The sequence below is a fragment of the Hoplias malabaricus genome, chromosome 7 (assembly GCF_029633855.1).
Source record: "Hoplias malabaricus isolate fHopMal1 chromosome 7, fHopMal1.hap1, whole genome shotgun sequence".
Taxonomy (NCBI): domain Eukaryota; kingdom Metazoa; phylum Chordata; class Actinopteri; order Characiformes; family Erythrinidae; genus Hoplias; species Hoplias malabaricus.
This window is the reverse complement of record NC_089806.1, coordinates 34,254,488-34,268,384: the sequence shown is the minus strand read 5'-3', so window position 1 is coordinate 34,268,384 and position 13,897 is coordinate 34,254,488. Positions and strand designations below refer to the sequence as shown.

At 37.0% G+C, this 13,897-nt stretch overlaps 1 protein-coding gene across 2 annotated transcripts in view; it reads left to right on the top strand.

The window, feature by feature from the left end:
• fig4a (FIG4 phosphoinositide 5-phosphatase a) overlaps window positions 1-13,897 on the top strand; it is a 66,408-nt gene that overhangs the window by 29,584 nt on the left and 22,927 nt on the right. For both annotated transcript variants that reach the window (XM_066676652.1, XM_066676653.1), the window contains exons 16-19: window positions 1,184-1,350; window positions 9,872-10,010; window positions 11,659-11,717; window positions 13,583-13,730. In XM_066676652.1, the coding sequence (XP_066532749.1) occupies window positions 1,184-1,350; window positions 9,872-10,010; window positions 11,659-11,717; window positions 13,583-13,730 (513 nt within the window). The remainder of the gene's footprint in view (window positions 1-1,183; window positions 1,351-9,871; window positions 10,011-11,658; window positions 11,718-13,582; window positions 13,731-13,897) is intronic.

The window sequence follows — 13,897 nt, the reverse complement described above, 5'->3', positions numbered from 1 at the left end:
GAAAAGTATGCAATAATTAGTGTCTTTGATCGAAAAATAATTAACAAATTAAGCTGAAAATGTTCTGAAATTAATCATAATTAACTTCATTGTCCCTTCTTAAGACTGAAGAGTATGCATTCTCAATTTTTGACAAATCTTCTTAAATTCACATTTACATTGCGTGTGTTTCATAACAAACAGAATAGAGTGCGCATAGTTTGATATGAAACATACAGTGATGAAATGCATGTCCCCTAACAGATGTAATCAACTACGATGTATGTTTAGCACATTTTATTTCTTTTTAAACACAATTTAATTCCACTGGGGCATAGTTATGGAAACTGTGAAATAATATGTAATTCACACATGAAAACATTAGATTTTCAATTTTGAATAAATTCCTTAATTCAGTAGAAAATTTTCAAAGTTATTTGGTGCCTAACCTCCTTCACATACCACAGTTTGAGAACTCCTGCACTAGAATATTTGTCCTTTGTTTGTGCAGCGCTACATAAGGACTCATGAGGCAAAAGTGAGTTTGAGTGTACTTTATAATATAATTTGTAATTTGATAATATGGGTGTCTGGGATGCCTGGGATTGCAACTCAAGAAATGTGAAAAAAGGCAACCTAGTCAGTTTTCTGTGGGCTGTAAACATTGGATAAAACAGCATTTTCTCATTTTTGCTACCCTCTATATAGAATGCAGAGATTTTAGAAATGTCCTGTCTCTTCTTTTGAGTATCTCTAGTTAGATTAGAAACAACTTCTTTGCTGGTACACAGCAAAGTGTGTTGTCTATTATGTTAGTGTCCATTGGGCTCATACAAGTGGATCAGACACAGCAGTGTGCTGCTTGAGTGCTTTAAAAATTCTAGCAGCCCCAATTCAGTGATCGTATGTGTATATAGAACTGAAAATACAAGACATCCTGGCACCAAAGTCACCAAAATGCATGCCAACATTAAAAACTTCATGGTTGATGTGGACCTTACCTAAATTTGTTCACCCCTATTTGCATAACTTCAGAAATTAGGCTGCTGCTACACAGCTGGTCAAATAGTTTTATGAAAGTGTACAGTTGTTGCTAATAAAGTGCTAGGTTTTTGTGCATAGGTTATGTGAACTGAATCAAACTACTGGAATTTAGAGAATGAGGTAGCTATAATATTTATTTATTTATTGTTTATGTGTGCAGGTTGTTTGAGGAGCTGTATGAGGATCATGGAGACACACTGTCTCTGCAGTACGGTGGCTCTCAGCTGGTTCACAGGGTCAAAACATATCGCAAGATTGCTCCATGGACACAACACTCCAAAGACATCATGCAGACTCTTTCTCGTTACTACAGCAATGCATTCTCAGGTAAAACACGTTGCCAAATTTTGTCTGAAGAAACATATTTCATCCATAAAATTTGTATTTAAATGTGTTATCAAAATTGGAGGCTGGTGTTTTAATAACACTAATACAGTTCCAACAGCACAACCATTATCAGATCATTACATAACATACAATACCCTCTTGTGCTTTGCAGAGAAAGGATAACATCTTATGTGATTTAGAAACTATACAGTGTATAAATCAGCATTGCCTACTGCAAGAACACATCAAAATGTATTAGTAATGAGGGGCACAGAGTTTCACAGAGAGCGGCAAGGGTAATCACTCACTTGCGTTGCATTCTCATTTTTCTTTTTTATTATGTATTGGCATGTGTTGTGCATTTCAGTTCTTTTAATGGTTTAACAGAAGGTCCTACTGTAAATATGTGCAAGACAGACATATACTCTGCTCCATAATAATTGCAATCTTTGACTACGATGTTTGGAGTTGTAAGAATGTCCAAAAACTGTTTTTGTTTACACACCCATGTCATAAATATTAGCACTTTTTAAATTATTTTAAACACAATGGAGCTAATTTATATTCAAAAGATGAAAAAAAAAAAAAAAGAATAAAAATCTAGAAATCTGTATGCAAGGGACAAGACCCACAACTAATATTTTCTGGCCTCTGTCTTCTATGGCACTGCATTGAAAACAGACATTATTCTGCTGTGGAAATCACTGGATTGAGTCAGAAATCCTTCCCAAAACCATTGTCTGTGAAAACATTGTCTGTGTTTAATCTGTTACAAAAAAAACTCTATCACAAACATACAGGTGCGTGCGCGTACACACACACGAGTGGGCATGCACATGCTGGTGTTGTTGCAGCCACAGTTTCCTTTCTCTCTCTCACTCTGTTCAAAGACCCTGATCAGCATGGTGAACTTAAAAATATACTCTGAACATAATGCTTTGAACAATACACTGCAATGTCTGCCTCCTTGTTGCAAATCTAGAGGTCGAGAGCCTTTGTAGTCCAAAATTCTTCATAATCATGCAATATTGTGGCGGATAGGTTTGTAAAATATATTCTTCTATTTGCTGTTTCTAAAATGTGTGGTTCCAAATACGTCCTGATGTGACTGTGAACACAGAGCAGTGGCTTTTGGTGAATGCACCTTGAGCCAACAGCATCAGAGATCAAAAGAAGAGGCATTTTCCTGTTTATATTTTCTTGTGGTTTTCTTTCCTGTTTTCAATTTTTTAAAAAAAATATAAAAAAAATAAATAATTGTGTAACGGTTAGTTTCTCATTTTCCCATTTCAAAATTAACCACTACGCATTATGCACACAAACTGTATATAATGTGTTCTTTTGAGATTCAGGCCTGCATGTTCTCAATATACACTGCACTGTTTGTAGATAAATGCAGACATATCAGCATTTACACTGTGAAATATATGGGTAGCAAAGAGTGATTTGACATAGTCTGAAATCAGAGTCAAGCACAATCAAACAATGTGTTTTAAGTGTAACATTGAGCAGAGAAGTGGATTTTTCTGTAATTTTTTCATTACATTTTTTTAAATGTGTTTTTTTTTTGCCCTGAACATTTCAGTTCATATTCATTTTAATTAAATAACACTTACTAGCACTTAAATCCTTAAACCCTGTGACCGTTTTCCTCTGCTGTTCTCATTTAAAAATGAGGTACAATGGCGAACTATTGCAGTTACCCAAGCGCTGGGTAAACCGCAGTCAGTAGCTGGATCAGTGTTTACCCACATGCTGAGTAACATAGTGACAGAAAGCAAGAAATAGTCCAACAAAACTACCCAACTAACTCTTTTATTTAAAAAAAAAAAAAAAAAAAAAAAAAAAAAGAAAAAGCTTTTTTTTGTTGTTGTTGTTTGTTTGTGGTTTTTTGAGCTATAAGTAAAACCAAATATTTTGCCATGGATATGTTACTCATTGTTGGTAGACTGTGCAAGATTTAAATAAAAACAGAATGAATGCAATGATATGCCAATCATTAAAGCCATGTACTTAATTGAAAATATTACAAAAACAATATTTCAAATGTTTAAACTAATAGGAAAATTATTTGAACATTTTAAAATTTTACACAGCAGCAAGTAAACTGAGATATTCCATTAAAAAGTTGAACGTTAAAATTCATTCTTTAATTAATGTCAATTTTTCTTTTCTTTTCTTTTTTGTAACACAATTTTACCAGTTATGTGTTTTGCACGGTTTCAGCTTTTTTAGTAAATGTAAAATGGGAATATATTTTTCCAAAAACAACACATTCTCATTTTCAACATTTAAAATATTGTCTTTGTAATTTTTCAATGAAATACAGGGTTTAAAGCATTTGCACATAATTGTTTTTTTGTTAATATTATTATTATTATTATGTATTTATTTATTTATTTTACATTTTATTTCAAACAGTACAAGCTTTTTTTTTGTGTCTGGTGTGTTTAGTTTTAATAGAAACACAGCAGGTAGTGTCACAGTCACACAGCTCCAGAGACCTGGAGGTTGTGGGTTCGATTCCCGCTCCGGGTGACTGTCTGTGAGGAGTTTGGTGTGTTCTCCCAGTGTCTGCGTAAGTTTCCTCCGGGTGCTCCGGTTTCCTCCCACAGTCCAAAAACACATGTTGGTAGGTGGATTGGCGACTCGAAAAGTGTCCGTGTGAGTGAGTGTGTGTCTTGCCCTGTGAAGGACTGGCGCCCCCTCCAGGGTGTATTCCCGCCTTGCACCCAATGATTTCAGGTAGGCGCTGGACCCACAGTGACCCTGAACTGAATAAGTGCTTACAGATAATGGATGGATGGACTAATTCTTCAGTGAATAATATTCTGATTACAAAGATTGGCCCTTTTCAGTGTTGCCTCTTGTGGTTGTGTGCTGTTCAAGATTCCCATGGCAACAAACCAGCATCTGTTATGCATAATTTTTGGAAACTTGATATTAAATGTAGCTTTGCTATTTAACCCAATCAAGAAAGCAATTAGACTCCTTATGCTGTGGCCACCAAAGGAGCATAATCATGTCTGTCTTCCTGTGCTTTGAAACAAGTATATTTGTTATGATATCATGCCCCATTTTTGGATAGAACAAAAGCTACAAACAGTTTAATAGACAGAATATTTGAAATTGTGTTGCTGTTCCCTTGCCAACATATCTCTGAATAATTGGTTCTATCTAATGAGATAATCTGAGTAGAATAATATGAGAGAAATGTGCTCAAGGGCAGAGCTGAGGAGAGTATAATTATTGGCTTTTCCTCTGAAGTCCTAGCAAGTGACATTTATAATATTATCCCTGTGTGTAATATGTGGATGTTAGAAATGCTGCTTGTGAGTAAATGAAAATCGCCTGACTGACGATCTGAATAGCTGCAGAGTGCTTGTGCGGGCACCAGTAAAAAAGTGAATAATAAGAAGAGCGCATCCGAAATACACCCAGAAGAGAGGAAATGCTTGCTTGCATTCAAAAAGAGCATAATATGAGCAGATATCTCAGATTTTCTTACTAATTAATCCAATATCTTTTCTATGTTAAATGTCTATGGTAATCTGTCTAAAGAAGAATAGATTCAGGAGAAGCACCACTCTCCTCGGCTGCTTTAGGAGTGCATGAAGCAATGCTACTAAAAAAATAGAAAATAAACAGTTGACACAAACTCCATAACATGCAAAAACTGAGCCACTTATCACACCAAAATCCACAGGAAACGGCATAGCTACCAAAGGAAATGTAATATTTTTTTTTCTTTTTTTAACCAGCTAAATAATTTTATTTGGGAAACCCAAATAACCCAGAACCCAGTCAATTACTTGAGTACTTGGATGAGATGGGTTGAATCTAGATGTGGAACATGTGTGTCATTTGTGCTACCTTTTATTATCAATATATTCATTCATTCATTATCTGTAACCCTTATCCAGTTCAGGGTTGTGGTGGGTCCAGAGCCTACCTGGAATCATTGGGTGCATGGCGGGAATACACCCTGGAGGGGTCATCAGTATATTTGTTTATTTATTTATTTTGCACTCATATTATTTAGACACATAGAAATAATTTGAATCATGCTAATAAAATAAATAACGTTAATGTATTACAGTAAGTGTCAGGATTGGGGGGGGGGGCTGATGGAGGCGGACGCACACGCTAAAACACAGTACTTTTAATTAAACAAAACAGAACCATACAAAACAGACTTCAAAAGAAAGGAAACATGATAACTGAAAAACAAATCACGACAGAGAAAACGAAACGAAGAACAGCAAAGACAGACTAGACTTGGAAACGAAACAAAACGACGACATGGAAAACAATGACGGGGACAGACAGACTTGATAACATGGACCAAAACAGTACAAGAACGAATGACCGACAAGAGGAAGTGATACAAGGGGACTTAAATACTAAACACAGACGAGACGCACCTGAGACAGATAATGAGAGGGCAGGGTAACAAATGAGACACAGACGAGGAGGCGGAACAAAGGCGGGACTATGGCGGAGACAATGACAATAACAGACAGAGCCATGTGCAGAGAGAGCACATGGTGGGGAAAACAGACCTGACAGGACGAGGGCGTGACAGTAAGTAATTATAACACCAAATAATAACGATAGCACTGCTTCGTGTATGCAGGAGCAAGCAAAAAAAAGAGCTTCACCCATTAAAAAAAAATCATCACCATATTCTGCCTGATTATCTTGGTGAGGGTTGTGATGGCTGCAGGCAAAGATGGGCAGTCTGAATTTCTTTTTTCCCAGGACAGCTACTAGCTCACTCTGAGGAATCTCAAACCATTCCTAAGCTAATGGAGATATAGTCTCTCCATCTCATCCTTGGTCTGCCCAGGGGCTTTTGCCTTGTAGAATATGCTTGACATAAATAATGGGAGACAACCAGTGTGCATATGAGGTACTTAAACCACCTCAGCTGGCTACTCTCAGTTCTGCAGAGCAGCGGCTCTACTCTGATTGTAGAGTTCACCTTCCCCTGCCATGTTCCAGTACAGTGGCCAAAAGACTGCAAATGCTGATCCAGGAGATGCTGATTTTCATAGTGGCTGCTTCATACTTGGCATGGAAACTTTCCATTTTCTTCTAATGGTTCTTTTCAGATGGTGCCAAGAGGTTGCATCTAGCCCTCCATACTAAATGTCCAACGTGCCTTGGCTATGTCTTTATCTGTCCACAAACCTTACACATCTACAATTTAATGCCAGGTATGCAGACACAACTGTCACTGGACTTGTATAGGGACTGGATCTTCTGTTATAACATTACTGAGACCCCATACTCTTGCAATTCACCAAGAGAAAATAATTGGCCTGTTGTTCACAACCTAGATGAAATGCTCCTACTGAAACTAAGATTCAAAAACCTTTTTTTCTGGGATTCTGAGGGAAGTAGTTTCCCTACAATTTGAACAGATTCTCTAATCTCCTTTTTTAAAAATGGGGACCACCATCCCAGTTTACCACTCCCTGTGACACTGCCACTGCCACTGGCTGATGGCATTTGTTGTGATTCAGTATATCTGCTTACAGTCTTATCCTGAATTTCGAAGGTGGTAACAATACTCCTATGTCAGTATCCACAATGAATACACAAACCCCTTCCTCCACTGCAGCAATCCACACATAAAATTGTAAGGGTCGGCTTAACTGTTTTTTTGATTGCTAGTGAGCTCCTCTCCTCCGTTCCATCTTGAAGTTTGCTCAGCATTGTTAATTGTTGGCTTATTCTTAGCATTAGCAACAAGTGTGCAGCACTGTTATTAGACCGGTTGTTAACACCCTCACTAGCAGTAGTGGAAAGTGGGGCAAGCGTGGTATTAGCCCCATTGCTAACCCAGAGTCCCTTGCTAGCATTATCGACTCATAAATCTGTATCTTTCCTGTGACTGCGGCTTGTGTGGTTTCTGCTACCTGTGTACTTTGCTTGCCTGCCCGGAAAGCTCAGGCCACCAAACCCGATAGCTCTCTGATAAATGCTATAGTATGTTAATTATTAATATTTTACACACACACACACACACATATATATATATATATATATATATATATATAGCGAAGAAACAAAAAACATGAGGTAGAAGTGATCATGCCACTTTTTATGACAGACATAAAGTTGCTAATGCAGTTTTATAAACATTGACTCATGAGTAATTGGTTATTAAAATTTGCGGGGATATTTTTCCTCAGCTACAAAAGCAATGTCTAAAGCTGAAGTATGCCATTTGCTTTAAAAACATTTTGTATTTCTGAAGATACTTTTTATATCCCCATGGCAATCAGTAAATCAAATGCTCTGATGACATAAAATTTTCTTTTCTATATGTTAAAAAACACAACAAAACTGTCCAACCATTTCATTCAGACTGAACAAATTTTTTTGTTTGCTTACCTGCCTGTATACTACACTGTCCCCATGCATGCACCTAAAGGCTGGAGGCAACAATGTGTGCAGCACTGCTAAACAAAAAAAGAACAACAGAGATAATAGGCTTCCAACCAGAGGCAGAAAAGCATTAGCATTTATGTGTTTTAGGGAGTGGCATTTGATGGAGGGCAGATTGTTGAGGGTGGGATTTTTTACTTGGATTTTTCTAAAAACTGGCCTACATTTTCTGGTTTCTACATTGTCACCTGTTTTAGCTTTAATGCGAGTGATTTGGTGTACAATTAACCTTCTGAAACATAATTCCATGTTTAATTTGAATGGAGATTTAACAAGTAAAGGATGTTCTCTGTGTCCACTCATCCTTTATCACATGGTATGAACGTGGTCTCCTCTGTGCTGTTTGTGCTGTTTCTGTCTGTTCATTGAATCACCATACCTTCTGCATAAATCTGCATACATTTAGTTTGTGATCATGTATGTTTGGTGTGGCTTTGTCTGTGGATGCACAAATGTGATAGCAAGTTCAGGTTTAATATGTTTGGATCTCAGCTTTCTCAAATAAATTACAGACTTGCCTTAGGGATTTCAGAGGAAGTAAGAGGGAGAGAGAAATGTATTCCCAGAATCCCTCATTTGAGTCTTAATTATTGGCTGCAGCCGTTAGCTCTGCACGTGGCTGTAAAGATATGAGAAAGCAGGAGAGACGGCTTGAATGATAAACTGTCACCCATATCCGCTGTGGCAGCACCAGACACGTGCTACTGCTCCACCACACTCCATATTCAGATTGCTGTTTTTGTCTCCTGTGGTCTGCAGCTGTTTGTTTTTCTGCAAGCATTTGTTGTTTTCCGTTGAAATTCCATGTGGCTTGTATTGTTGGGATTATGTAATCACTGTATATTTAACTGTTTTATCTAAAAGCAGAAGACACATTTTGTTGTAGGTTGTACAAAGACAAAAAGTAGTACATTTAAATAAGTGTTTTATTAACATTTATTCCCAGAGGTGACAAATTCAGAAAGTAAAAATACTGGTTTGATATTATTAGAAAAGTCTTGGTGTAACATAAATGCAGATGTACTAATGTTTTATTGTAATCTTTTATTTCAAAATGAAAGTATATTATAACAACTGAAATGCATCACAGATTTGAACTGGTTCTTGATCTTCAAGGCTTCATAGTTATGAATAGAATCTGTTACCTTGAGACAATGGCCCCAAATTTGTTGGACTTCCATGGTAGGAAGTCGACTCACTCTAGGGTGAATGTGCAACTCTCACTCTACACTTTCACTGACTTAACTGAGCTGAACTGCTGGAGAAATGCCTGAGCATTTGGTAGTAGGATAAGGTGCTAATTAGTTCTGAGGGAGAATCTATTCCCTGTTCTCAACTCTAATTGGGGGTTTCAAAGGTCTTTGGGAGTAGGACCTCTATAAAGTGATGTCAAAATTCACTTTGAAATGAAAAGGCAAAGAAATGTATTTTGGTTAAATGACTAAATTACCAAAATCTTTCGAATAATTGTCTTGCCATTATGACCAAAATTGTATTCATTAAATACTCATGAATATCTGAACTATATCCAATCACATGACGGAAACTATATTTAATGTAATATACAGAATACAGAGCTGCATCTATATGTATATACTATGTATCTAGAAATTAATTATTGCGTAATCGTGGTGATTATACAGATGTCGTCCATGCAAGTTTAGGGAATTTTCAAGAATAATTAGAAAAAAACTGATTGCCTTTGAAAGAGGCAGATTACAGTATAAAACAAAATACAGTTAGAATACAGTATACAACATTACATGTTAGCACAAATTAGTATCATCCAGTCTGTATGCAATGTTACTAATCCAACAGCGCACACACACATGAAAAACCAAGGCCTACTGTATCATCTTAATCCTATTTAAGGGCAATTTCCTTAGACATTCAAAGATATTATCTGAGAGCTGTATACTGGGCTGGTACAGTGGTCAGTGAAATATCTGAAGACTACTCTTCTTTTGAGGGGAATTCAGCCCTGTTTTTTCTTCACAGCATCTTGTAGTATAACTTCTTCACATTTTGCTTTCTTTTTCTTGTTTTGTCTCTCACACTTTCTCAGATGCGGATAGGCAAGATGCCATAAACCTCTTCCTGCAGGTGTATGAGCCTTCTGAGTCTAAGCCTCATCTTTGGGAACTGCCCACTGACTTCTATCTTCATCAGAGCAACACTATGATTCTGCCCCAGGACAGACGCAGGTGTGTGTGTGTGTGTGTGTGTGTGTGTGTGTGTGCGCGCGCGCATGTATGCATGTGTAAAGGCATAAATACAGGCATGTAACTATGTGCATTTAAAGGGCTGTATTAAGTGAGAGAGAGTGATTTGTGTTAATGTTGTGGATTGGATTGAATGAAGCTGAAGAGTATTAGAAGGAAATCTTTTTGGGGGAACTGTATAGAACAGCTTCAGTGTGATGTAAATTGAGTGTTGGTTTACGTCCCATTTCACGCTTATTTAAGAAAAGAAAACACTTTCTTGATTTCAAAGAAATTGCTCACAGTAAATGTTACACAAGAGCATTTTACCATTTTGTTATACAGCTAAAGTGCAAAAGTCTTGGGCACCTAAGATTTTTATCATTATTTTTTAATTATTTATCTTCTTAATAAGCATGGTCCTTGTATAATATCACAGTAAATATGAAAACATAACTACAGTAAAAGGCGGCATGGTGCAGCAGGTAGGGTCGCAGTTACACAGCTCCAGGGACCTGGAGGTTGTGGGTTCGAGTCCTGCTCCGGGTGACTGTCTGTGAGGAGTTGGTGTGTTCTCCCTGTGTCCATGTGGGTTTCCTCTGGGTGCTCTGGATTCCTCCCACAGTCCATAAACACGTTGGTAGGTGGATTGGTGACTCAAAAAGTGTCCGTAGGTGTCACCCTGTGAAGGACTGGTGCCCCCTTCAGGGTGTGTTTTCCTGCCTTGTGTCTGGTGAGTCCTGGTAAGTTCCAGACCCACCATGACCCTGAACTGGGTAAGCGGTTACAGACAATGAATGAATGAATAAACTACAGTAAAAGTAGGTTGTTGTTTTTTTGGGTACACTTTATAAATAGCTGTGATATAGTGTGAAGGAAAAATTTGCTTCCAGATATTTTCCTTGATCATGTAGATTTAACATAGTGAAGAATTGATTAATTATCAAATATCAAATAGTACTGGATTGCCGCAAGGATAGAAGTAAGAAGATTAACCAGCATATTCACATACAGTATATAATGAATTGCTGCAATAACTTGTTTATTTCTTTATTTTTAATTAGGTTCTTTTGTTTTTACTTTACTACTTTTTAAATCTAATTTTCTATGGTGCTTAAAACTTTTCTATAGTACTCTCACTATATATATAAAATAATACCCCTTTCCTTAGAGATACTGACAGCTGACTTTATGTTCTGACCCACTTTCACTTAAGGCTGGACCATGCTCAGCTGCTTAAGTCAGTTTTTTTTTTTTTTTGGAGAAACTTGCATAATGTGAGCTCCAGAATGCTGTATGCCCTGAAAGTCAGACTGATAAAGGTCTGAATTGATGGGTCAGCTATAATCATTGAAAGTGGAACAGATGGAATCTAACCTATTTTTCTTGGCACAAATCATGCTCCAGTAAACATGTGCCAAAATGATTATGTTGAATCCTGCAAATTAAAGTCATTGAATAAAAGGACATTTTTTTGTTCAGGTGAAATTATTAGCACCCGAAGAAAGCATTATGACAGCCCATGTGGTTTACTGGGCCCAAGACTAGTTTCACTACTATAAAACACATCTTCAGGGAATATTCAGTATTACATTAATCCCTATTGTCAACTGGGCGGAAAGCATAATGTGTCCTTGTTCCATTTGTACAGTTACACATATTGGTGGTCTGAGGGTGTGCTGTCCAACCTGCCCTTGCCTTATGATGAAGGTAATTATCTTTCTCAGTCTCTAAGTTTTGGGAAAATTATGTGTTTTTGGATTGGTTAAAAGATCCAAAAGATGGTTAGGCTGAAAGGGAAAAAAGCACTAGTGTCAAACAGTTGCAAAAATGATTTTCTTAATAATAAAAAAAAAATCATAATTTTGTTACTTATTCCTGTACTTGAAATTTTCTTTGTAGCACATATTAGTTTAGGAAAGTAAATGTATTGTTTCTCATGTGATTTGTACATAGAAACATATTTTTTCTGGACCACCATTAGCCATATAGGCATTGTCACAGAGGTGTTTCTGGCATTCAAAAACAGGAAAGCCCAACATACATACCCTTGTCATTGGAAGGTCTGGAGAAGCTTTTGTGCTGTTTACATGTGGTTTTTATTATGTGATTGTATTGTACAGAAAATATGGAGGGCAGGACTATGCAGAAATGAAAAAGGAGCACAAAGTTGTGTTTATAATATATAACTAATCAACACCAATGCGCATGGTGTCAAGCCAAACATAGCCCCAGTAACACACACAAACAGTGTGTGTTCCTGTCTTATTTCCTATTATTCAGCCACAATTCACACTGAAGAACCTACTGTTCCTTGATTTCAGCTGGGAACAAAACTAACCCTAACCAGTTTATGTCAGTGGAAATGTGCCAAACAGTTCCTTAAGTTCTGTCTATGAAATTACAGCTGAACTAACAGTTCCTACTCACGCATGCATGTTTCATCATTAGGAGTCAGTCAGTAAGCGAAAATGCCTCATAATTCATAATTATACTTAGCTAATTTTCTTTAAATCACATTGCTGTTTTTAATTTCTAGTTGTCTATACAGGGGGTCCTCGACTTACGACGTTGATCCGTTCCTACGTCGCGTCGTAAACCAATTTTCGGTGTAAGTCTGAACATACGTACATACTGTACGTAAATAACATACTGTACGTAAATAACATACTGTAAGCACTTATCCTATCCTAACACATATCCTCCTCGGTCCCGAGCCGCGTAACCGTGTATTCTTCCGCCGCGCACACCAAACACGAACTTCGCGTTACGACGTTTACGACGCAAAACCACTTAAGTCGAAACAAGGCTTTATACAGTAAATGGGAGATGTGTCATAACCACGAAACATTATAACTCTGGACTGACGTAACCCGAGGACCTCCTGTATTTAAGTTTATTTTCTGCTTTATTTTTTTTTAGCAAGCATCACCAACTTATTTATTCTGAATGTCTATAATGTATTGTTCTTACATTGCTGTGCTGATAGATTACTTTGTTCTTTCTTTCACCTCTTTAATCCCAAAATATGATTTTGTGACATTTAACCCACTATATATTTCATATACAATGAATATATAACTTTAAATAGATTAGTTAGACCATCATTTGTCAAGTATGGCAGACATCAAAATTACACAAGATTACATTTTCCTTGTAACTCTCTACAAAGTAATCAAATAGTTGCAAGGAAAAGTGAGTAGTAATTATGTATTTTTCTTGTCAAAGACCAGCCTACTGTCAGAAATAAGCAATGGAGTCAACAGGACATCAGAGAAGAGCTGAGCTTTCTTTCATGCAGCATGATAGCCAAGCCAATGCTCAGGGAAATGGTTCTTACAATAATGAGTCTTCATCTTCACAAGCAAGTTTAAGTTAAGAAAAAGCATTATATAAACATAGTTGAGGCCTAGCTTTATCGTTAAGGGGGTTGGGGTTTCTTGAGGAGGTAAAAAATGAGTGCATATATGCAATAACAAAGATTAAAAACAGCTGAAAACTGTCTGAATTCAAGGGAATGGTAACGGGGAAGAGGTTGTGGTTTAACAGCATCATGAATTTTCTTGGAAATGCAGTTCCATGTGAGAAGAACAAGAAAATGGTGGCAGTGAAACAAGTGAACCAGTATGATGAGAGCATAGACATGTACACAGAATTCTTCAAACCATATGAACTCACCTCATTTGACGACACATTCTGTATCGCCATGACCAACTCTGCAAGGTCAGTTGCTTTCTGTTCACTTAAAATCTTTGTGTTACGTACTATTCGATAAACACTTATTATAAAATAATCAATATGTGCTTTCATCACAGACACATACGCTGATCAGCATCAGTCATTAATGGCCTTATGTTAAACATGGGATTGGCTTGTAGTTGTATTGGCCT